This window comes from Malus domestica, chromosome 03 (assembly GCF_042453785.1).
Source record: "Malus domestica chromosome 03, GDT2T_hap1".
In the NCBI taxonomy this organism is placed as follows: Eukaryota; Viridiplantae; Streptophyta; class Magnoliopsida; order Rosales; family Rosaceae; genus Malus; species Malus domestica.
The window spans coordinates 11,520,121-11,545,917 of NC_091663.1; the positions used below are offsets into that span (position 1 = coordinate 11,520,121).

Below are 25,797 nucleotides of genomic sequence, written 5' to 3' on the forward strand. Positions count from 1 at the left end.
GGTAGATGATGTTAATAAGGAAAGAATTTTCAGTGTGTCAGGAACACAACCCGATACACCGAGTATCATAATACAAGTGGTTGAAATTTCTCGTTAAAAAATTTCTCTTACTTGCATCCCATCTCATGGAGAAATATTTTTAGCATGCTGGGAACACACCTAGTACACCAAGTGTCATAATACAAGTTGTTGGATACTTGGAAAAATAAAAAAAATAAATATATATAAAATAAAAAAACTTCTAACCACTTGTATTATGACACTTGGTGTACTGGAGGTGTTCCTAGCACACTGAAAAAAAATTTCTCTGTTTCACGGGTGTGCCACCTTATCCACAAACTTGGAATTAACGCATTTTTACTTTCCAAATTTCATAATTGAAACTATTCAACTTCTTAATCATTAGAAGATAAACACTTTATATAATTTTTTTTTTCTTCTAAAAGGGGGACAACTGGTGGTAAGCCACGTTATCGACCCCTTCCAAGGGACGAGAAGACTCACATAGGCATTTCAGCCTCCCCTTGGCCACAAGTCCAGCTTCCACACTAGCAGCGGATTTCAAATCCAAGACCCGATACCTCCAATTTTTAGTTTTAAGGAAGCCTCGTAATCCGTTATTTACCACTGAACCACCAACTCATAGTTTTTATATAAACAATATTGAGGGATGGAAATTTGAATTCAAGACCTCAGATGAGCTGTAAGAGAAAATGCTATAATTAAATCAACTAAACTATCAGCCACTTTCAAGCTAACTCATTTTAATGTAGTTTGAATTAAGACTCAAACTTACTGGCATATGTTATACCCAAAGTACCATATGCAATGATAATTTGATTTAGTGACACACCTTATAAATTGTTAGTTAATCTCACATTCATTTCCATTCTCTTATTTTATTAAATTCATACTCATCTTTCATAATGCTCAAAATTACAAAAGAACAAAAGTTATTGAGCTTCTACGAAGTTTCCTTTTCACTAAAAAGAAGTTTCACTTAGCACCTCTCTCTCGATCAAAATTTTTCACTTTTTATTTTGTTTTTGGGTGGGAGGGCGTTAGGTTAGTTTGGAGGGAAATAATGGAAGATATTAAGGAGCCGAGTGCAAAGCGTGCAATGACAGAAAATTCACGGACATCCTCCTTCCTCCACAGTCTAAAGAAGCATGTACCCACCACAACCCCAACACTAATATCTCAATGACAATGAGCTGTGCAACCTCCTGCATTGTTCAGCTACTCACGAGCTTATTTAAAACCCCTTTACAATTCCCCCTCCTTATATAAACCTCTCAAACCCTCCAAACTTCTATATTCTTCAAACCCTCACAAACCACAAAAACTCAAGCACATATTTCAGATATGTCTACCTCTATTCTTTGCATTGCACTTCTCTTACATTCCCTACTCCTGTTTTCTTATTTTGACATCTCTATGGCTGCGAGAAACATCCCGTCTAGCGCTCCGAGCACAATAGTGAGGCCTCTGGTCACTGAAGGAGGAGACCGCTATGTGAGTATGAAGCCTCGAGACTTGAATCCCAAGGAACAAGTTTTTCATGGGAGGGAAGTGAAGGGTTGCTTGCCAAAAGGGTTTAGGCATGCCTCGGCTCCTAGCCGGTTTGTGAACTATCACGCACTTGGCTCGGGGTGTTCTTCTGCTAAGAGTTCCAAGAAACCTTGATGGTGGAGAGTTTGGAAAGGGATTCAAGGGATGCTTTGTATATGATTTTGGCATTAATCCGTGGTGGATTGAATGGGGGACAAGTGTCATTGTATGTGCCGGTTATACACAGCATTGTCGCTCATAGTAGGGGTCTTACTATTTTATAGTGGATCTACATCGTATGTTGTGAGAATATAATCGGTGCATACAATGATTCTTGAAAAGAGATGCACTAAGAAAGTTATGAGTTTAAAATATAATTTTGTGTCATGATGACAAAATGCGAGAAGTAGGGATTTATTTATTTTTCTCAAAACTTCATTGTATGAGTTTAATTTGTGCTGTTTTCTTCACCTAAATGATGGTTGTATTTATCTTATGTATATGTTAACAACTTATGAAGTTTTTGAACCAAAGCTTCTCCAATGTGTGATTCTTTCTTTTGCTTTTGAGATACATCTCTCCTTAATCTCCTATATGACTAGTTTAATCATGGAATACCAAATGGAAATACTTGTTGGAAAACATTAGTATTTTAGATGCTTTATTATTTGAATAATTTTGATATTTTACGTATTAGGGTTTTTTAGGTTTGATCTCTATAATTATTGCTTGTATTTTAATTTGAGAAATTAATTTAACCATTACGTCGCCTTTCATTTATAGCCATCTCGGCATTCTTAGTTTCATAGTTTGTTTGTTCGTTGTTTGATACTCTGATTTTCATCTATACTTCATATGAATTTTTAAGAAAAAGTAATTAATTATTTTAGCTATTTACCTAATTTATTTCATATGAAGAGTAAAGGAAGATAGAGGCCAATTTAAATTGGAACTTGAGGGCAGTAAGAACCTGGCCTAGCATAAAAGGTGCAGAGCAATTCACCAACCAAAATAACTACACTCCTTGCGATCGCGACGTATGAGTTTCATCAAGTTTTCATTTGTTCAAAACTCATTTATCCAATTTACAATTAATCCAGGCGTTTGGTTGGCGGAAAAGGGGTTGGGATTGGAAAAATCACTTCCATTCCGATGTTTGGGGAAATGTTTCTTGCCTTTGAAAAAATGAGAGGGAAAAACCAAACTCACCATCCAATTTGGGTGTTACTTTCTTTTCCCGTGAAAATCAAGGTAAGCATTAATTATATTTTTATGACCAATATGTCCCCACTAACAGTTAAAATGTCATGTGAAATTAAATATGGTTACTGAATTTCATTACGACATATGTAACGGTTAAATAGATGATTGTACTAAGTACATGAATGTATTGTAGTTAGATTCATCATATAAAGATGAAATAAAAAATCTAATGATCTATTCGTCAACTATTTTGTTTTTTACTTTTAATTTGTAGTTTCATTTTGTGCTAGAAATATAGGAGAAATTCACTAGAGATAAGGCAAATGGAAGCGTGAGAGGATAGTGGGGAAGATGCCAAATGTAATAAAGACAAATGAAAACAAAACCAAAAACCATTTCAAATTATCTTTACTTTCAAAATTTTGTTTTCATTCGTTACTTAGTACTACGATCTAGTGATATTCCTCTTTACTTAGAGGCCTTAAGTTCAATTCACGCTAAAGACGAATTGGAACCATATTATTATACTTAACATTGTTTGTTAAAAAATATTAAAAAAAAAAAAAAGTTTTCATTCTTACTTTATTTCTTTTTGTCCCTCTCCCCTTAAGGCATTCGTGTCTCAAAACAAAATGATTATCAAACCGGCCGTACGCAAATTTGTTTATAATTCCTACACGAGACATAAAATCAAGTTTTCTAGTTACTTTCCCAACATTACCAACCATGAGAAAGAAATATTCCATTTACCATCCCCTAAGAACCGACATGGAAACCAAACACAGTAAAAGAAGTAGGGGGCACAAACAGCAACCTTAACCAGCTTTCATCCAATACAAACAACGTAAGTATTTAAAGAGAACAAATCTCTTTAACAAAGTAACTAGCCTTTTCCAATCCATCAGTTGATTGATACAAATAAGATTAACAGCATAATATACTTAAAAACATCATGTTATCCTACAAACCCCACAAACTCTTTAGTACACAAAAGACTTGACAGTCATAACCATGAAAAGGAAAGCCTTCCACAAAGTTGATAACATGAGCCTACAAAAGGCGTATCCTCGGACGGAACTGCCTCCGGAACCATGCCCATGATAATATTAACTATACAAATCGTCTTCATCGGCAGCACCAGCAGAAGTTGCAAATGCATCAGAGCCGGTCGTCCCAGTTTGTGGATTTTCAGTAAACTTAAACTCAGTTCCGAAACCCCTGGACTGCTGCAAGGTCTGAGCAAAGACCTGGTATTTGCGTATATCAGCATCGCTGACACTCCTACGAGCATATTTCATCGACTCCTCAAAATGAGCAGCTTTAATCTCCGCCACTTCATCGTCAATGTCCTCATCCATAGAATCTGGATTCTCTGCTCTCCTCCTCTCCCGCTCGATATCCTGCAAACGCACCAAACTTTAATGACATATAGAACTTGTGCAGAACTTAACTTTACGACGTCTACATGCAGTGAATACCAAACCAAGTCTACAAGGTCCACAATTTCGGGATGCAAACAACAAAGATTTGCACATTTTGGCACATGGAACCCCGTTCAAGTTATTCCCTGTCTGCATAAAGAGAATATTGCCATATAAAGCTCCCTACCCTCTACAACCCGAGAGGAGCAGAACAAAATCAGACATGCACGGCTTTGAAAACCAAACCAAATTAACAGCTCTGAACAAGCAGAGGTTGCAATTTCCAGAAATGACTTGGATAAGCAGAATTTGTAATTTCCGAAACTCACACGACACTGAAGTTTGCACTAAATCTTTAAAGCCCAACCAAGACTAAACACAATCCTTTTTTTTTCCTTCCTCTTTGGATGGTGAGATCATGCAAAATTTACGTTATCAAAATTCATTACCACTCTAAACGTGCATCAATGGGAAGCTACAGTTATTAAACCTTTGAAGAACTAAAATGACAAATGAGGACGTACCTTTTCTATATTCTCTCTTATGGCATACTTGCATGACCGCTGGCAGATCTCGGTGATATCAGCCCCACTAAAGCCCTGTGTATACCTGGCCAGTGCTCTCAAATCCACATCCTTTGAAACAGGTGATTTTCTCAAGCAAGATTTAAAGATTTGGAAACGTGATTCTTCATCTGGAAGAGGAATGTAGATCAACTGGTCAAGCCGGCCAGGGCGCAGAAGTGCCGGGTCAATAATGTCAGGTCGGTTTGTGGCCCCAATAATGAAAACAGTCTTTTTTGCTGTCATGCCATCCATTTCAGTCAGGAGTTGGTTAAGAACACGATCAGCAGCACCACCTGCATCCCCAGAACTGCCTCCCCTCTGCAACAATCAGTGAAAAGTAAAAAGAAGTAAGACTAACAACCCAAAAGGAAACTGCTGTGCAAATAAGGACATCGCGACAAGAATTAAATTAATATTAATCAGCCAATTAACTTTATCATATCAAAAACTTTCAGTGACTCAAACTAATAGACAAATAGAACCAACTTTTCAGTTCATGCTTCAGATTTCTTTAATTTATGCAAAATTATGTGGACAGAATATTAAATAATGAGGAAACAGACCTGGGTAGCAATGGAATCAAGCTCATCAAAGAAAAGGACACATGGTGCAGATGCACGAGCCTTGTCAAAGATTTCTCGCACATTGGCTTCACTCTCACCAAACCACATGGTGAGAAGTTCGGGGCCTTTAATACTGATGAAGTTAGCTTGACATTCATTTGCAATTGCCTTGGCCAAAAGAGTTTTCCCACATCCTGGGGGCCCGTAGAAAAGCACCCCTTTAGAAGGTGACATGCCAAATTTCTCAAACTTCTCCGGGTGCTCAACAGGATATTGAACAGTCTTTAAAGCAAACAAGGCAGAAGTTAGAAAGATTAGCTGTAAACACTAAGTAGCATAAGAATTTACAAGATATAAACATAATAGCAACAAATAAAAATTATTACCTCTTGTAACTCTCGCTTAACATTCTCAAGGCCTCCAATATCCTCCCAACTTACATTAGGAACTTCAACAACCTGCCCCACATCAAAGAATTGGTACATAGCTTTAAAAATAAAATTTAAAAGTGGGGAAAGGGAGAGAGAGAAAGAGAGGACTAGTATATCTCAAAAATATAAAACAACAATTATATACACTATAAGGGATCCAATTCCAAACCAAAAAAATCACTCACTGTTTCACGCAAAGCAGATGGATTGCTTGTTCCAAGAGCAGTTTGGAAGTGCTCATTTGTAACCGCCATTGAATTCAGTATCTCCGCATCAATGGATTCATCTTCCAAGTCAATCACGTCCATCTTCTCCCTAATGCATTGCAGAGCAGCTTCAGTGCAGAGAGCAGCAAGGTCAGCACCAACATACCCATGAGTATCCTTGGAAATCCTCTCTAGATCAACCTGTACAGCAGGAAACATCATTTAGAACACCCATATGGAGATAATGAAGTGGATACCAAATTGGCATTTTTAAGTGAGAAACTTTGACCAAAAAGTCATGCCAGCTCTGAGAAAATATCAGATACTTCATACTTACATAATAGACCATCAAACCTATGCTTCAGTAAGCCCAGTGTAACACTTGAAGTTTCTTTTAATAATTATAACTTAAGGTTTCTCTAGCTTGTTTAACCAGATCTAGTTTATATTTGGGGAACCAAAGCAGTCATAATGTATTCCAGATACAACAAATGTTTTACCTTAATAAAAAACTTAGTGAAGAAAGGAGAGGTTCAACTTACATCATCAGAGAGTTTCATGTTCTTTGTGTGTATGCGAAGAACTTCAAGGCGCCCAACTTCATCAGGAACACCAATGTCTATCTCCCTATCAAACCTACCAAACCTTCTCAAAGCCGCATCAATACTGTTTGGACGATTTGTAGCACCAATAACAATAACATGGGCTCGAGATTTCAGTCCATCCATCAAAGTCAAGAGCTGAGAGACAATCCGCCTTTCAACCTCACCATGTGTCTTCTCCCGCTTAGGAGCAATTGAATCAAGCTCATCAATAAAGATGATGGATGGGGCATTCTTCTCCGCTTCTTCAAATGCCTTTCTGAGATTGCTCTCACTCTCTCCAGCCAATTTTGACATAATCTCTGGCCCATTAATGCAAAAGAAAAAAGCACCAGTTTCATTGGCAACAGCTCTGGCTATTAATGTCTTTCCTGAACCCGGGGGTCCATAAAGTAGAATTCCTTTCGGAGGTTTCACACCAATTGATTTGAAAAGTTGAGGATGCCTTAGTGGCAGCTCTACTAGTTCACGGATTTGAGCCATTTGCTTCCTAACACCACCCACATCATCATAACCAACTTCATCCAACCTTTCTTCATCCTCCCTTCTCACAGGTTCCCCCTCACAAAAGATCTCAGTGTCAGGGGCAACCACACAATATTCTCCTGGGTCAGTTTCAATGACCTTAAACTCTACACTTCTCATTCCTCCTCTGACAAGGAACAAATCTCCTTTCCTCACAGGGCGGTAAGCTTCCAAGAAATAAGCTGCAAACAAAACAAAGGGATATAGTAAGCCAAGTTTTAGTGTCCAAAGTCTCAAGAAAAAACCTAAAGAAATTTAATCCGATACAAAATGGCAGACAGCATGCTGAGGTAGTGCAAATCATCTGCATCAAACTTACATTTTTCAACAAAATGGCATGAACAGTTAAAATGGACTAGGATGCAATCCAAATAAATTAATGTAGATGTATCATAAACACTTACAAAGAGGCTACATAGAGAAATAAAAAAAAAGGAGCAAAGCACAATAATATGTTCCTAGACCAACAATCATCACAGTGACCCTGGGAAAGTAAAAATTGTAGAAGGTCTTGGATGGGGACTAAGTCGCAAGTAAACCCCAGTGATAAATATTTTAGAAGTAAAACAAATGACCACCAAAGATGTCACCAACTCACGTTTCAAAAAGGCATCAAAGAGATTTCCGGTAACTCCTTCTATAGAGTCATCAATAGGCAGAATGTGGACACGCTTCCCATACTTAACATCAGGGCATTGATGTACAGACACAACATCCCCAAGTCGAACCCTTAAATTCGACCTGACAACCTTGTTCATCCTGATTCTTGGCTCTTCACAGGTGTCATCAGCAAGTGCAATGCAGATTGTGTCTTTTCGTTTCTTCCCCTGAAAACCCAATCACAGATGATTAAATAAACACGAACCGTAAATCAAAACCTCCGGAAATAAAAACACAATGTAATGTAAATAAAGTAGGACACGAAAACACTTGGGTCTGCTTCGTTGATAAAATCCAAGTAACAAATATCTATTTCATCACTATGCCATGTACCTAACGGTTCCCCTTAAGTAAAAGTGATAACTTTCCTTCTTTTTTTTGGTAAAAATAACTTTCCTTCTTTTATTCATTCTGAAACTTAAACTTCCAAACCAATGAGTACAAAGCAACCCAATTCTGGGTTCGAACGAAAATTGCAATTTCAACCTCAATTCACAATCTAAACTAAGTTGTTTCATAGAACATACAAATTATGCAACAACAAAATTTTTTCCCTAAAACGTCATCCCAACAAAACCCTAGCGTGATATTTTAACTTTCAATTTATTTGACAAGCTACCCTAATTTTTATTTTCTGATTAGATTGAAAACAAAAACAAAAAAGTACCTTGATGAGGATGGTATCGCCACGGAAAAGCTGTAGCTTTTCCATGGTTTCGGGATGCATTGAAACGACGGAGTTATCGTCGTTTACAGCCTCATCAACGACGAGACGGTTCGGCGACTTCTTCCGCTCCAGAATTGCCGTCGAGAAGTCCTTCTTCTTCCTGCAAAACAATCAAATCCCCAGTCAGAATTTGAATATTTACGCAAATAAAACGGAAAGGAAACACTCCGACATATAAAAATCGTGGAAAGTAAAACAAAATTAAAGATGGCGAGTTGACTCACGAGTCGGACGATTCGGCTTGGTGAGCCATGGCGGTGAAGAATTTCAGAGATCAGGAACTGTGGTAGACGAAGAACGGAGAGAAAGAGGAGAGAGGGAGAGAGGGAGAGAGAGAGAGAGAGGGAGAGGGAGTGTTTGGAGTGTGTTGGAGGATTATACTTCAGTTCTGAGTTTTTATGGCTTATTTCTTGTTTGGTACGAAAATATTTGTCAGCAGTGAGCTTGTTTGGTTATGTGGACAGGCAGAACCCAAATTGGACTTGGAATTGGAATAAAAAAAATTATAAACATAATCCAATCCAACGTCGAATTGCCATTAAAGCAAGTCCACCCCTAAGGACTTTGCCCCAGCACCCAGCACATTTATTCACTCAAGTGAACAGTGATAGACTGGAGTGAACAGTAATAGGCCAAAGCATCTACATCCCTAAAAAAATGCGCTGGAACCCAGCGCATTTATTTGGTGTGTTTTTTTTTTTTTTAGTTTATTTCGGATAAGATTTTTAACCAATTTCGGATAAAATTTCAAATAAACTTAAAAAAAAACACACTAAAATAAAATTACATACTCATCAAATAAACTATAAAAAAAACACACTAAAATGAAATTACATAAACTCATCAAATACTCTTTATTCTTCAACCACAAGCTTTTTGGTATTTTTTTTTACACAAAAAGTGTATGAAAGCTTTGGTAGAAAGTGTAGAAAATATTGAAATGTGGTGTAAGGTGGAAGATGAGGATTAGGTATTTATAGAAAGAAAAAAAAATTAAATTTTCTGTATTTTTTAATAATTTTTCTGTATTTTTTAATAAATTTTAATTTAGTTAATTAACGTGGACCGTTAATCTATGATCGAACGGTCCATTTTAAAAGTCAAATTTAAATTTTTTTTACCGTTGGAAATCCAACGGTCTAGAAAAACTAGCCGTTGGAAATCCAACGGCTATAAGCATGTTGCGTCACTCCGGAGCACAAGTGGGCTGACAGCCCTCTGCAAGCTTGTCAGCTACTCGCCCTGGGCGCTAGTGTAGTGCATGCGCCAGCCAAATAGGCCGGCTCTTGGGTCTGTCAAAATTGGGCTGGTATGTTGCCTGGCATGGGTTGGGTGCCAGGTAATTTTGTGGGCTAGAGCAAATTGACTGAGGGCAAGTCTGTTTTTTGTGCTGGGTCCTGGGCAAAGCAAGCCCCGGTGGACTTGCTCTTAAAGCCCAAAAACCCACACTGAACCCATCTCCAATGATTAACCCAAAAAATAAACACAGTTATTTTTAAGACTGAACGTTCAAAATTTAACCCCAACAGAATGGTCTATTACAAGCAAGATTTGGAGTTACAAACTCAACTTCGAACTCTTACGAATTCACCTTTGAGGTCATTGGTTCTTTGTGTGATATCGAGATTGCGTGAAAAGTTGTGTCATCGTTGTATGGTGGGATCTCATAATTCGAAAGAAAAAAAGATCAAAATTTTAGTTTTCCTTCATTTAAGAATCTTACAAAAGAATGATGAGTCTCAAATAGATTGTGGTAATTGTAGGGCTGGAAAAAAATCCCAAAAATCCCAAACCAAACCGAAAAAATCCCGATCCAAAACCAAAATTCCAGAAATTTTCGGGATATAATCCCAAACCAAACCGAAAGTTTCGGTATGGGATTCGGTTTTGCATTTCATTTTTTCGGTATTCCCATACCGAACCGAAAAAAAAAATATATATATATATATTATTTTTTAATTATAAGAAAATTATTTGAACCGTTCATTATTTTAGATTTAATCAGTGTCGTTGATTTGTTTTAGGTCAGATCCCAATTAACAGTTCCATTCCATTTCCATCCATCTAACTCCAAGCACAGCACAGTTGCACAACCCAACCCCTGCGCGTCCCTCACCGAGCCCTCATCTCTCATCTGTCTGTGTCGAATTCCGGCCCACCACCACACCACACAGCCTTCCTTCACCACACAGCCACCGCTCTCTCTCACAATCTCTCTCTCAGGCGATTTTCTCTTGCGATCTCTCTCACCACCACACCGAGTCCGAGTCTCACTCTCACCCCAAATTAGGTAATTAATTTAGTGTTTTGAAATCTAATTTATGTTGGTAGATTCTGCTTTGAAGTTTTCAAATGGTTTTAAGATTTAATTTTTGGTTTTGTTATTCCGTAACCTGACTATTGTTGTTTTATTGTTTGATTTTATTAGAAGGTTATCTTAATTATGGCTCTATATCTTTCGTTGGTGCTTTGATCTCTTTATTGCTCATATCTTCCTTCATGTTGCAGCTTTATTAGTTGAGCGAGCAGCATCCTTGAAGTTGACGAATATGTGAGAGTCCCATTGGGTTACTGCCAGTGACCAAATGTAGATGTTATGCAAATGGATGGGAATGGCATTTACAGTAAAACGTTTAGATCCTCGTCCTCGTTTAAACAATAAGCTTAATGATAATGATTTGTAGATTTACTTGTTTATCACATAATTTGTGAGCATAAAAATGAAAGTTCAAACTAGATAGAATTTCAGTGGGTCGTTATAAAATTTAAATGATGATATTCTGTCTGAGTTCTTGTAACTGCATAGTGAAAGAAGATGGACACTAGTTATCCTAGTACTCTTATGTAAGATTTGAGGTTTGGACGTACATTAGTTTCTAATTCCATGAGATGACTTTCGTAGTTAGGCAAAAGTTTGAATAGGCAAATGCTATTGTGCACAGATGGGTAGTGGGCAGCGGGCTGTGGGCAGATTGGTTATATAGTATATACTATGAAACTATGAAACTATGTCAAATTGGGATTATTATGGCAGTGGGCAGATTGGTTATATATTAGCAGCATGCATGCATATGAAACCATTTCGGGATTCAAATGGGCATTATTGTGGCTGACTGGCAGTGGGCAAATTGTTACTTTGGTTATATATTAGCAGCATGCATGCATATGAAACTATGTCAAATTGGGTCCAAAAGCCCAAAAGCCCAAAACCATTTTGGGATTCCTGAAAATTTGGTTTGGGATCGGTATTGAAATTGGGATTCCCGAAAATTTCGGTTTGGGAGTCGGGACAAGGGTTTCGGTATGAGATCTCATAGGGTGCGTTTGGTACGTGGGACGGGACGGGACGGAACGGAACGAGGCGTTCCGTCCCGTGTTTGGTGCGCTAAAAATGGGTGGAACGGGTTGTTCCACGGGACAGATTTTGGGTGTTTTTGCGTTCCACCTCTCCCCCCTGGAACGGGTTTGTTCCACGTCTGTGGAACACAATGTTTTACCATTTTAAGACAAATATACCCCATGTCTTTTTCAAAAATTACACCTTCGTTCCGTCCCGTCCCGTCCCGTCCCGTTCCGTTCCGTCCCGTCCGCGTACCAAACGCACCCATACCGAACCACCCCTAGGTAATTGTTACCCCATTTTCTTTCTACTTGTCTTTTCTTTTAGTTTAAAACAAATACAAATCCAGCAAAAATATTTTTAAAACAAAAACAAAAAACAAGAAAGGCTAATTAACAAATGTGAGTGTGTGACGAAGGACTGGTAAACTAGAATGTTAGTCAGAACTCGCCCGTTAAAAATGTCCTAGTTGTAACATGACTTTGCACGGTCCTTGAATTTGTCCAAAGAAACCTACAAATGAAAGACAAAGATGCGAAGAGTGTAATCTAAAGTGTTAGATTCAAACTGCATTTAGTTTCAATTCGGAAATGACAATCCTGTAACTACCATTAAATATGATTAGGGGTGGGAACAGTACAGAGTACAGAATTACTGATCTATATGTGACTAGAACTAAAACTAAGTTATCTACCGAGTTGGTACAGAACCATTTGGTAATGGTTGATCCATTTCGATCTGTAGATTGGTTTGGGCAAAAAATAACTTCAAACTGGTACCAACACAATGCTTCATTTTCATTATTTCATGCAAGTATATTTGTTGTTGGAGTTGTGCCTTGAAAGACAATTTCGTAATATTGAGTATTATGTAACAACTTCATTTTAATAAATAAAAAAATGGCAAGTTTTATTCATTCATGAGTTTTGGCTTTATATTATAGAGATTATATACTATGAATAAGTCCATAGAATTTATGGTAGGGAAACAATGTCCTAAACGAGGTTAAGGCCAATTAGTTCTTAAACTAAGTTCCAGACTGTTTAAGAAGTCGAATGAACATTAACTATTTAAAAAATTGGTATATACCGCATTATTGTTAGTATCTCGTGTTACGCATGTTGATCACATGGTAGATATGCTTGATATCGTCGAGAGGTACCTGGAGACAATGCTTGTCTTTTCCATGGTATTTTACACGATTACCATCATGGGGAGGATGGAGAAGTGAAACCATCTGCAAAAGATTTAGAAGACATGTGTATTTTGATTTCCTTGATGGTTAATAAGGTCATTTTCACCCAATAAAGCCTTGGAAAAAGGGCAAAACCGTTCTTATAGCATCTCCAAAAGGCAGTCCTTATTTAAGGACTCCCTCACCACTTTTGAAACTTATTTAAGAACTTAAAGGAATATTGCCTTCAATTGAAGCGTCCTTATAATAGAATTCCTAAATTTGAAGTTTTTATAACTTTATGTGATAATTTGATTATATGCACATTTTTTGTTTATGTAAACCTTTTTTAAGTAATTAAAAACACTAAGGGTGCGTTTGTTGCACCGGACTGTCTCGGATTGGACTAGCTTCAGGGAGTAAGCTGGACTGGCTTAGACTAGACTAAGTTGGATTATCTTAGTGAAACGTTTGGTGCAATGTCGGACTAAACTATGGACTAAATTATTTTTTGAATCCAAGTTAGTTTTTTTATCATTTTTTAATTTACTTTTGCCTTCAAAACGAAAAACAAACAAATATTATGGTTATAAAATATTATTTTGTAGCTATTTAACTTTTAGAAACCTAATTAATGTTTCATCCAAAAGCCTACGGAGGCTTTAAGAAGAGAATCGATTATTTTGCAAATCTCTCTCTTCCTCGTCACTACAAATCTCTCTCTGCCTCTTCTATTCCTCTCACAAAATCCCTTGCAAATCTTAAAATCAAAGGTGAGAGATGGGGTTGAATCTGGTTTCGGTTTTTTAGTTTTCTGGGTTTTTGGCTTTTTGGGTTTTCTGGGTCTCTGATTTTTTGGGTTTTCTAGTTTTCTAAGTTAAAATTTTGGGAGTTGGATATGGTATTGAAAAGGGAAAGGCTGCAGAAATCCACGAAATGGGTTTCTCATAGAAAGATTTTCTAACCACAGATCCATGGTGGCTTCGCTGGAAGAGGAGTCTTACGAGAGAAAAATAGCAGTCAGGAGGGGGAAAGCAGAGAACTGACGAAGAGTGAAGCGGAAAGGGGTGAAGGATAGCTGGTCTTAGCAATCCGCCCAATTTTGGGGGGCCTCGCTAAGACCGCCTAGTGAGGCGTTTAGTCTAGGCGAGTCCCCATTAGTCTCATTAAACACTGTCCCGACTGCTAATAAACATGGGATTTCACTCACTGTTAATCCTAGCCAGTCCAATGACACTTAGTGAGGGCAAACAAACGCCCCCCTAAAGGCTTAAAATCTTCAATCAAGATTATGGGTTACGTTTTCCACGCAAGGGTGCACATTTTTTTGTTTGTGTTGACTTTTTTTTAATTAATTAAAAACATTAAAATGAAAGGCATTAAAAGTTTCAATCAAGATTGTGGGCTCCGTTTTCCACTAAAGGTTGTCTCTATACAGTTTCTATATGTAACATTATGTATACGGTAAGTTCCTATACTTTAGAAACTCACTTTCCAATCCATTGGAGATTCATTTTGTCTTCATATTTATTTTATACTCATTTTATACAGTAGTTGTCCCTATTTAGGGACTTCACAAGAGATGCTCTTAAGCCTCCAAAACAAGGGCATTATCAAAATTTTTGTTAATCTCTTATGAGTCAAAATTTTTTGGTGCTAAATATAGCTAAGTAAGAGCATATGAAAGCCTTTTGGAGATGCTTTAGGTGAGTAGCATTGTATACCTACATGGCTACGATTGTTTTTTTCCTTTTCATTTGTTATTAATGGATGAGGTGATAGTCTTGACTACAAACTTATTTAAAAAAAAAAGTCAAAATTATCGCCTCATCTCGAGACTATCGACCCTAAACCCTTGTAAAGCATTGTTTGATGTAGTAGGGTTTTAAGTAGGATTATGATCGCTTACACATTAGTTATTACAATTAGGCCAAATTGGATAAATGATTCATGTGGTCATAAGATATTTTGAAGATAACTCATGTGCTAAAAAAGCTCGGATTTAAACCCCTGTGGTGTACTCCGTTAGCAAATTTAGTCCAAAAGTGATTTTTCTGTTAACTATCTGTTAATACATGGGTAAAATTGTACTTTGATGTGTGCACCTTCTTCTTCTTGCATCTCCCTTATGCAACCCCCAAACTCACTTCTTGAAAGAGAAAAATGAGAGACCATTTTCAGTTTTCCACAGAGCTACCACCGCAACCATGGCGGCCACCGTGTCTCCGTGGGCCAAACCCAACGATTGGGCCCTCCCTGCCGAGGAGCAGCAAGCTAAACTCGAACAGCAAGCCAAAGAGGACAACAATGCGCACCGCCCTTCGCTGACTTTCCATCTCTCTTAGCAGTCGCCGCCACCAAGCCCAAGAAGAAGAAACAGACTATCTTCCTTGTCGAGTTCAATACCTTTGGGGTGCCTAAACCCAAGTCTGCGGAGCATTCCTGAAGGAAAAATTTTGTCCTAGCTAAGAACAAGTATGAACATTTGAATACACATGCAAGCTATTAACACTTTAAAGTAGGCATGCATCCAAAAACAATTCATAAAACCCATGACTTTCAAAGCCTAGTATATGGTGAACCAAAATAAACTCTTTAAGAACATTAAAGAGAAGTAAAGATTTAGTGATTCTTTACCCTTGAAGCTCATCCTTGATTACACAAGGGATTCACCCAAGTGGAGGGCCTTCAAGTCACCTCCAAGCTCCTTGAATCCTCCTTGTGTTTTCCTCCCTTTAGTGCTCCTTTGATGATTTGAGGAAAAAAGATTTGTTCTCCAAAACACCAAAAGCTTGATGTCTCTAAGTCTCTTCACCAAGGATGTATCTTGTGAAGATGATATGGATGACTAAGGAAAGAAGAGATTGCTAGATGTCCCTCCCCTTAGTGGCCGGCCTCCTTAGAAGAAAATGGAGAAAATGTTTCACCCAATTTCAACAAGAAGAACCCTAATTAGAAAATAGCTATAAAGTTGTATTTATAACCTTTTCTTTGGTGAGTGGCAAACTTGTAATTAAGCAAACTTTGCCCATCCACCCTAATGGCCGGCCATCCTTTGTTATTGGGCTAATTTGCCCATTTTGTTTTAGTTGTCATACAACTTAAACATAATGGGCCTTGTGGACCAAAACGCTTTTGGGCCCCGAAACCCAAAACCAACATATAAGCCCAATACGAACCTTTCGTATAATTAATTAACTAATTAATTAATCTTGACCATTCTTCAATTAAACCATTTAATTGCTTATCCATCTCATTTAATTTCTTCACATACATCCTTACTCGGTGTACGATCCATTAGGTTCTATTTAGCGAGGCAGTGGGCGATGTTACTCTTAACGATCGATTGTGAATTGAAACCACATTTCAATTCTCCCTTTTTGTTGATTAGTGTTTGCTAACCATTAGGGCTTCCACAAACCATGAGTGACGCCTAGCAGCATATCATGATTACCCAAGCTAAGTAGAATTGGTTGGAGAACCTATCCAGTTACAACTACAATGCAATACGATCCTTCTCTAATACAATACTCTTAATCACATTGTTTAAGTGATAGTTTGTTTCATGTCTACTATCCAATGTGATACTTTCCTATATGATTCCCTTGAATATGATTTGGAACAAACTTCCTAAGTCATATTCATTTGCTTTGGCCAAAGACTTTAGAATCATATCTTAGAGTATTCTCCCTCCACCATGGAAGGTTAGAGATCCCTTGTTGTGCATTCATATGCCTACATGACTAGATAGCTTGACCCCAACAATGCCGTGGACACTCCAAAGGAATGCCGTTGACAGGATCAAAGATCAAGGACCTAATCATTAGACATCGATGATGCCTCAGGTCAAAGGACTACTTTGCATATTGCAACCTTAGAGTTCATACATGACATGTATGTTCGAACTCTCTTTTGATCGTCGTTCAGTGAACTCGAGTACTCTTTCGAGCACCTATGTGTTTGTCTTAGTGTCCAACACCAAATGACTTGAGACTAGTTATACTCACGATTGAGTCAACATAACACATACTAGCCTTAGCGGATTGTCAATGCCCAATTAGCAATCCTATGGCTAGGAACGTTTTAGGAATGAACATAAGAGAAAGGTCTCGATAATCTAACTCATTAGATCACTTATCTCTTAGAACAAATACATTCCTTGGATTCCCTTATTGCTTAAACACATGATACAATAAATAGTGATTAACAATAAGATTTGCCCTTCATTAAACATATAAAAGTTTAATACAATAAGTATTCCAAAAAGCTATTACATCAAATGAGTGGCTTTGTGGGCATACTTCCAACAATTCCGTGCCCCTGACCCACGAGGACAAGATGTTTTTGCCGACCGGTCCGTGCGAGCTAACCGCCTAGGAGCTTGATCGAAATATGCTCGGCGGCGGATTCAAGACTTATGGGTCGATCGGGGAAACAACAGGTATTCCAATGGTGACGAGTTGATGGATTCGAAGTGGGGTTAGAGGAAGGAAGGTGGGTTTGGGAAGGAATCAAATCGAGATGAACCTTCGAGGGCAGATGAGATTGATGATTGGGGTGCCACGAAGAAATCGATGCCGGAAATTCCTTTAAGAAGAGGGAGCGAGGAGGAAGAGGTAGTTTTTTGCGTGGGTCACAATCAAAGGCTGATGAATCTGACAGCTGGTCGAATAAGAGTGCACATGTCAAAGTACAATTTTACCCATGTATTAACAGATAGTTAACGAAAAAATCATTTTTGGACTAAATTTGCTAACGGAGTACACCACAGGGGTTTATATCAGAGTTTTTTTTAGCATATGGGCTATCTTCTGAATACCTTATGACCACATGGATCATTTATCCAATTTGGCCTTACAATTATTATTGTTTTCCTATTTGTTCAAAATTAGGTCCTCATAAATACACCTCTTGTGACTCTATAAGAATTAAGTCTGGGAAACTATAGTCTTTTTAAGTTACATAATTTAAAGTTTGCAACTCAAAATTTTCTTCTTTTCATGTCCTTTAATTTTTAAACAGAGTTTTCTTATCAAAAAGATACACACACCCATTAAACCCACAAATGTTCAGTCCTATTAGAATGAAAATTGTATAAATGCAACCCTAAGTTTACCCATTGGTATAATGCCTTCCCTAATACAAAAATGTTGTCACTTAATAGTACGATCTGGTAGTATTCTTCTTCACTTGTAAGTGAAATGTCTTAGGTTCGATTCTCGTTAAAGAAGAATTTGAACAACATTATTACTAACTCATTGTGAGGCTTAGCCCACCCCCTTACTATCTTAGTGTAGATACTATTTTTTGTTCAAAAATAAAAAATGTCATTCTCAAAAGAAAATAAATAAAAATAGAAGAATGCGTAAGTAAGGAAATTTTGTCAAAAGAAAGAGTTGTGGAAGTTTTTTTTTTTCAAAGGTGGGTCTAAATGAGAAAATGATGGGGATAATATAGAAAGAGTGGGACCCCAGTTGTGGAATGTAAATAAAAATGGACTAATGGAGCATTGGATGCCAAATTTACCCCTGACATTTTGGAAATTATGAAAAATAGGAAGCAAAAAACATGAAAAGCAAAAATGCAAGGACCAAAAAAGAAAAGAAAAGAAAAAAAGATAAAGTGAAGATGCAAAGCATACGTAAACCGGAATAAGCGGATTAAATAATCCGCTGATTTAATTAATTTCCTCCCTCTTTCTCACTGCTACATTCTAAGCCTTCACTCACTCTCTCTCTCTCTCTCTCTCTCTCTGTCTCCCTCTCGCTCTCTCTCTCCCTCTCTCCTCTGAGCTTACTCAGATCCAGGTAAGGTATGCCTCTGCTTCAATCTCTCAAGCTTTTACTACATATCTGTTTGAAGTAGTTAAGGTTTAGATACAAGCTTTTACCTTCTGTTTGGTCTCTGAGAAATGGGACAGAAAATCTAAGCAGAAAAACACTGTTTGCATTTTTCTGGGGGTTTAATGTTTTGTGTTTTAGTTCAGTCTTCTGGGACGAAATCGAATTTTAGGATTCAAGGTTATAGTTTTCTTAGTCATTGTTCTGTTTTTAGCTACGGATATTTGCTTGTGTGTGCGTGTAAATTGATTTTCTTTCACATTCAACGTTACTGTTTCTTTAAGATTAAAGTTTTGATTGTTCTTACAACATAAAGGAAGGGTTTAATTGCTTTTCAAAAAATGAAGTTTCTTTTCTTCTGTATTTAATTTTTAATTTTGTTGTTTCTATTTTTTACGGGTTTTTTATTTGAAATGTTTGTATTTTTAAGGGTTAAGCTGCAGAAAGAGCTCCTTGTGATCTCAGTTTAGTTGGTGAGGAAACTAAAGAAAGAAGGAAACACGTTGTAGTTTTGTGTTTGATTTCGAAGTTCGAACTTTGACGCGTGTGTTCATGTTTCCATTTCAGATTTCTCAAAGAATAAATGAATATAATCGAGAAATATTTTTTTGAAAAGATTAACATTTGATGACAAAATGCCATTTTTGAAGAACAGTAGTTGAAATGTTCTGCTAAAGTAATTACCTTGTAGTTCTTCCAATATTCTGTAAAACCGGATGGCTTTTCAGTTTCTATATTCTGCATGTGGTGAGGGACGGGTGGTGTTATGGGTTACAATTAGTATAGGTCCAGGGTTCAATTCCCTCTAATGAAGCCGGAAAATAATCCTTTTCAGCCTTAAATATAAACATCAACTGATTGGGGGTAGGGGTGGTTTGTCTTTCTAGTTATTACAAGGTGACTTTGTTTTCTGACAGTTCGGATATTAACAGACGGTGGTTATGGTGGTGGTTGTTGATGTAGGACTTGAATTGTCTGGTCGATGTGTATGTAGAAATTCAAGTTTGTTGCTGATCATACGTTGTTGTAGAATGGCTTGAAGTTTTGTAATCTGCAAGAAGAAAATGGAAGAAATACAATCACAATCGGATAATTATAGGTCTTCCTCGTCTTCAGCAAGTAGTCCAGCAAGTCGGGTACCCTCAAGTAACTTTTTCTACTTGCGCAAAACTGGCTCACTCAGACAACCCATCTCATTTGAGGATTCACCCGAATGGGAGGATACAGATATTGATGTTAGGGTGGAGGAAGGAGGTGACTCCATCAACATTGCAACCACTCCGGTCTCCGCATCTCTTTCGAAGCTTAATAGTGGGTCCTTGCCATCCCCACCATTACCAGAGGGTGCAAATGTAGTAAGAAAGATTGCAGGGGCTTCACTTGTGTGGAAAGATTTGACAGTTACAATTAAGGGGAAAAGAAAGTACTCTGAGAAGGTTATGAAGAGTTCAAATGGTTATGCTTTGCCAGGAACTATAACAGTAATTATGGGTCCTGCTAAGTCGGGGAAGTCGACGCTACTAAGGGCTCTTGCAGGTCCTTAAGCTTGCTTGTTATTTCTAAATTTCTAATTGTGCATAGAATTGTGCCTTCTCTTATTTTTGCATACTTGAGTTCTAAGAATTGTTTGTTTACCTTGCTTAGGAAGATTGCCTCACTCAGCCAGAATGTATGGTGAGGTTTTTGTGAATGGCTCAAAGTCGCCCATGCCATATGGTTCATACGTAAGTTCCACCTAATCATCACCATTCTTTTCAGTCTTTTATGCTGTTTGCAGTTCATACATTCACTTAATTGCTTTCCCACTTTTACCCAATTAGTCTTGGGCTCTACTGACAATTTTATTCTCTTACATTTTGTTTGTCATGAGTCTCTGTTGCGACTGTTCCTCTTATAATTTTTCTGTTATTTCTGTTACACTCGCACACACATTTGGTGATTTTCTTTAAAGAAAAGTTACTCAAGTGATAATGTTAGCATCTGCTCTCAAATTAGTTTCAGTTTACATCTTCCTTTCTTCAAAACGATGAGTACGAGTTAAATCAAATTTGAAACATATAGGTTATCATTTTTAAACAACTACTATTTTTGTTAGAGATGTGATTCATCTCATCATTAGGATAATCCAAACCATGAAAGAAGTGATTGATAAAAAAAAATAGAGAAATGCCTAAACAGTCTCTGTTCCCATGCTGCCAAGCCTGCATTAGTGTGGGTCGAAAGCCAGGCTTGTTGTCGTTACTCCATTGGGCCTTGACTTTTTCAGGCTTCTCAATTTGCACCATTTGAACTTTCACAACCCTTTCCTGTTTGGCATAATGGCATCTCCTAGGTGGAGCAGTTGATAGATTTTTCTCATTGCAAATTACGTGGTTGCAATGTTAGCTTTACTGACGATTAATTACTTTTTCGTTTTGTTTCTTTAAAGGTCACATTGTTTTTCTATGGCTCAACTCTGTGTCTGTGGACTCTGGCTTCATGTTTGTTAATCCAACTTGCAGGGTTTTGTTGAGAGGGAAATCACTCTAATTGGATCCCTCACTGTTCGGGAGTTTCTGTATTACTCCGCTCTTCTTCAGCTTCCTGGTTTCTTTTGTCAGAAAAAGAGCGTAGTAGAGGATGCCATCCATGCCATGTCACTGGGTGATTGTGCAAACAAATTGATAGGCGGTTACTGTAATATGAAGGGCCTTCCAAATGGCGATAGAAGGCGTGTTAGCATCGCTCGAGAGCTTGTGATGAGGCCACATATTTTATTCATAGATGAGCCTCTTTACCATCTTGATAGGTAATTTTTATTCTGTTCGCCGTGCTCTCTACATTATTCCATGGTGCACAACCCTATCCGTGGCCTGTATCACTATTTTGTGTATAACCATAAGCAACCAAATTATTTTCCATGGAAGCATTTCCAACTAAAGCATGAGTTTGGATAATTGTTTTTGAAGTATCTCAGTTGCATTATGTATTTCGAAGAAATCGCAACTGGTCTGAGATATTAAAGTTGGTGTGCTAAGGAATCTACTTGATGATTTCCAAGAATAATTTGGCTGACTCTAGAACTGATATAATATGAGGTTATTGCTGCATTGTTTCCTGAGGGATCAGGCAGCACCATTGAATTGTTTTGTTAGGTCTTTACCGCGGGGACTCCATGCTCATGACCAATAGTCTTCCTATTGAATATATTTGATTCCTTGAAGTACCATGACTGAAGTGGTTTTGTTTTTTCAGTGTCTCCGCACTTCTGATGATGGTAACGCTGAAGAAACTTGCAAGTACAGGTTGCACCGTTGTATTTACCATTTACCAAAGCAGCACAGAAGTATTCGGCCTTTTTGATCGGATATGTCTTCTTTCAAATGGAAACACCTTGTTTTTTGGGGAAACCTTGGCTTGTTTGCAGGTAAATGACATTTAAATGTCTGTTTTGTCATTAACTTTTTAATCCTGGACTCGCTGACCCTAAAATAAGTCTGATTTGTCATTAACTCTTTAAACAAGGTACTATTTACTGATTAGTGTTCTGTGATTATTGTAAGAGAGAAGAAATTCAAGAAATCATTTATGTTTTAAAAATCAAAATTCTTAATTTCATGTTTTTGTTTTTATTATTTTTTGTTCTTTTATGTTTTTGGAAGCTAATTGGAGAGTTGTAGATAAGTGCTAACATACACTTTATGTTGATCCAGCACTTCTCAAACGCTGGATTTCCTTGTCCGATTATGCAAAGTCCGTCAGATCACTTTTTACGGGCAATAAATACAGATTTTGACAAGATCATTGCAATGTGCAAAAATTGGCAGGTAAGTACAGGGTGCTGCAGTTTTCCTAATTCTGATTGCATAAAGTGTAGAAGCCTTTAATTTGTACGTTATAATTATCCTATTGAGAAATTTCAAAATTGTTGGACTGTAAGTTTTTATTTTGACTTAAAAGTGGAAGGATGCCTAACCATATTTTGTTATGAATTCACCATAATAATTGTAGTCCAATATGTCTTAGACTTTAGCATGACATTCATTTAGTTTAACACATGCTTTGCATGAACTGCAATGTGATGACAGGATGACAACGGAGATTTTTCATCGGTGAACATGGATACTGCTGTGGCAATACGCACCCTCGAAGCAACTTATAAATCATCAGCAGATGCTGCTGCAGTTGAAACTATGATACTGAGACTCACAGATAAGGTAAATATTTGATATGCAGCTGTCGTTTTCTGCATTATAATTGAAAGTTTCCTGTTTTCCATGTTGTGTTCCATAATTTGGGTGATGTGTACATATTAGCATATATATTTAGCTTCTGTAATCTTGGTTAACTTCTGATGTGCATATCCTTCTATAGGAAGGTCCGGTACTCAAAAGCAAGGGAAAGGCTGGAGCTGCTACACGGGTAGCAGTTTTAACTTGGAGATCATTATTAATAATGTCAAGGGATTGGAAATACTACTGGCTTCGTCTTATTCTTTATATGATTTTCACACTCTCCGTTGGTACAGTATTTTCTGGCTCGGGGCATTCGTTGTCTTCAGTTGCGGTGAGTTACTTTACATCACCTTTTTTCAATCACTAAGAAAATAAAATAAAAATCGATTGCATGCTTCGGTAATTGTTTTCAGTTCTACTTTATGAATACCACTTTCTTAATTGAACGCTTCTTTTAAAATTTTCACTCTTGTATGCAGTCAAGACGAGTTGCAGCAGTGTTTATTTTTGTTTCTGTACTGTACTAGCAAACACTGCTGGAGCATATGCTATATTCTTAATAATGTTAAACCTTTTATATGCAGACAAAAGTTCCAGCAATATTTATATTTGTTTCATTTACCTCACTACATGCATCCACAATATCTGTTTCCTTGTGTGGCATCTGAATCTCTTTTTTCTCCACCTTTTATATGCAGACAAAAGTTGCAGCAATATTTGTATTTGTTTCGTTTACTGCACTACTAAGCATTTCTGGAGTACCTGCAGTAATAAAAGAAATCAAGGTAATCTTGATGGATTCATTTCCTAGATAAGATATTGACTTAAGGTAGTGTGAAAGTTGGCCAAGTTATGATTAATATAGTGGCAAACATTTGTAGATTAATTATATGAATTATGCTAGTATTATGCTTTTTTCCTGAAAGAACCCAAGATTGAGAGATCCAAAATTGATCTCAGTTTAAACTTCGGCAGTTTTATGGACATTCCATTAATTTGCAATGATGATAATGATATCATTATTTCCAGTGGAGTGGCTGGTTGATAGGACATTCTTATAATTACTGTAATTAATTATGTTCATTGCTTTGGGATTCTTATCTTCTAATCAAACTGATTATGGATACTGCAGATATATGCCAGTGAAGGATCGAACCACCATTTGGGGACACTAGTCTTTTTATTTGGACAGCTTCTCTCTAGCATCCCGTTCCTGTTTCTCATCTCCATCCCATCAAGTGTCGTCTTTTATTTCCTCATAGGACTGCGAGATGAGTTCAGCTTGTTGATGTACTTCATGCTGAATTTCTTCATGTGCCTCTTAGTAAATGATGGGATAATGCTGGTGGTGGTTTCTTTATGGCAAGATGTTTTCTGGAGCACCCTCACTCTGATATGCATACAAGTAAGTTCCTCTATCTCAACGAAATAATGTACTTGAAGTTTCCCAAGTTCAGCATTGAGTCATCTGCGAATGAACAAGAACTTTTACATTTTTTAAAGTACATGGCAGACTGGCAGTTGTGTTTTATGGTATTGTGCGATAAAATGTCATGTATCATATCAATGAATGTCCGTGATACAATTATGCTTTTCTGACAATGATTGACAGTGTTATAACATTATAATCAGTTTCCTATCCTTCCCTAATCTTGCACTGAATGCATATGGAATTTCAGGTGGTAATGATGCTATCTGCGGGCTATTTCAGAATTCGAAATGCTTTGCCTGGACCCGTGTGGACATATCCAGTATCCTATATAGCTTTCCATACGTACTCTATACAGGCAAGAGGATTTACTTGATCCTTTGTATTTTTCTTCCTTGTTGCATAACAATGTTGAAAATCAATTGTCAGGCAACCTGGTTTAGCTTCAAATTTCTCGAGTTTGGGAAGGATAAAAAAAAAGCATTTCAGAGTGATATTTTGGAACCAGTTGGTTAATTTTAATAATTGTCTTTTCTAACTGAAGATTCTAAAACTATTACCTTTCTGTTACAGGGGCTGTTGGAGAATGAGTACATAGGGACATCCTTCGCGGTTGGGCAGGTAAGGACCATATCTGGGTATCAAGCACTTAGTAGCGCATATGACATCTCCCCAGACAACAATGCCAAGTGGGAAAATTTATTGATCTTGTTTCTAATGGCTGTCGGGTATCGTATTCTCGTCCTTGTTTTACTGTACTTTCGCGTAGGGGGAAAAAAGTATATACGTAAGATTTTGAAGTGTAATCAGGATACAAACAATGCAAGATGAATGAAGTTGCAACTTGCCGTAAGTGTTGTATCTCAGCCATCATATTTTTGTAACTTCATGTAGTTCTTGGCATGTGCAATTTTGCTTTTGTAAACCTTTGTCGTCTATGAATGAGAAAATGCATGTTTTAGAGAGCTTTTGCTTATTGTTTTTTTGTTGCCAACTCCTTGTTATTTTGAATTCTTACGGAGCTGAGATCTGCATTTGTACCTGATTTTCATTGCAATCGGAAAAGTTCGGTACCGATGAGTGAGGGGAGAGTAATCTCATTGTTTGCAGACGGGAGTAGTCAAGTTGCCTAGAGTAATGTAGTCTCTCCCATCTGCACTAAAATTTGAATCACTCTTCTCGTAGTTTAAATTAGGTTAAAATAATGCTTGAATCAAAGCAGGAGAGGCAAGTGACATCACTCCACTCCATGGTGATTGTTGGCAACACTTAATGTTACATCCTCTATTCAATCAACTCCGTACGTTACAAAGTCAACTATAAACAATGACACGAATATAAAAGG

The 25,797-nt window shown here is 37.4% G+C and overlaps 2 protein-coding genes across 8 annotated transcripts; one reads left to right on the top strand and one right to left on the bottom strand.

Moving 5' to 3' along the window:
* Positions 1–3,548: 3,548 nt before the first annotated feature.
* Positions 3,549–8,968, bottom strand: LOC103423288 (cell division cycle protein 48 homolog). Its single transcript, XM_008361364.4, has 9 exons — positions 8,680–8,968; positions 8,396–8,555; positions 7,667–7,895; positions 6,484–7,250; positions 5,921–6,142; positions 5,691–5,762; positions 5,305–5,586; positions 4,700–5,059; positions 3,549–4,154 (listed from the first exon to the last, which is right to left on the bottom strand). Exons 1-9 carry the CDS (start codon positions 8,706–8,708, stop codon positions 3,861–3,863), a joined length of 2,415 nt encoding a protein of 804 aa, XP_008359586.1. The 5' UTR covers positions 8,709–8,968; the 3' UTR covers positions 3,549–3,860.
* A 9,627-nt stretch (positions 8,969–18,595) lies between these two features.
* On the top strand, positions 18,596–25,417 carry LOC103418860 (ABC transporter G family member 3). 7 transcript variants are annotated; one of them, XM_008356970.4, is made up of 12 exons: positions 18,596–18,776; positions 19,773–20,345; positions 20,454–20,533; positions 21,311–21,597; positions 22,044–22,215; positions 22,502–22,615; positions 22,877–23,005; positions 23,163–23,354; positions 23,722–23,808; positions 24,156–24,428; positions 24,703–24,810; positions 25,026–25,417. In XM_008356970.4, exons 2-12 carry the CDS (start codon positions 19,874–19,876, stop codon positions 25,281–25,283), a joined length of 2,172 nt encoding a protein of 723 aa, XP_008355192.1. In that variant the 5' UTR covers positions 18,596–18,776; positions 19,773–19,873; the 3' UTR covers positions 25,284–25,417. The 7 variants fall into 7 exon arrangements, with proteins under 7 accessions (XP_008355192.1, XP_008355191.1, XP_028955672.1 ...); XM_008356969.4 differs by having other exon boundaries at positions 18,618–18,781; XM_029099839.2 differs by having other exon boundaries at positions 18,618–18,781; positions 19,840–20,345.
* Positions 25,418–25,797: the final 380 nt, after the last annotated feature.

What these genes read in the sequence shown, in the direction of transcription:
- LOC103423288 (XM_008361364.4), bottom strand. Translation starts at nt 8,708, where the DNA reads ATGGCTCACCAAGCCGAATCGTCCGACTC. An exon ending in CAAGCCGAATCGTCCGACTC is followed by an intron (nt 8,556 to 8,679) that starts GTGAGTCAACTC and finishes ATTGTTTTGCAG; the next exon opens with GAAGAAGAAGGACTTCTCGA. An exon ending in TTAAGCGAGAGTTACAAGAG is followed by an intron (nt 5,587 to 5,690) that starts GTAATAATTTTT and finishes TTTGCTTTAAAG; the next exon opens with ACTGTTCAATATCCTGTTGA.
- LOC103418860 (XM_008356970.4), top strand. Translation starts at nt 19,874, where the DNA reads ATGGAAGAAATACAATCACAATCGGATAATTATAGGTCTTCCTCGTCT. An exon ending in CAATGTGCAAAAATTGGCAG is followed by an intron (nt 22,616 to 22,876) that starts GTAAGTACAGGG and finishes ATGTGATGACAG; the next exon opens with GATGACAACGGAGATTTTTC. An exon ending in ATTCGTTGTCTTCAGTTGCG is followed by an intron (nt 23,355 to 23,721) that starts GTGAGTTACTTT and finishes TTTTATATGCAG; the next exon opens with ACAAAAGTTGCAGCAATATT.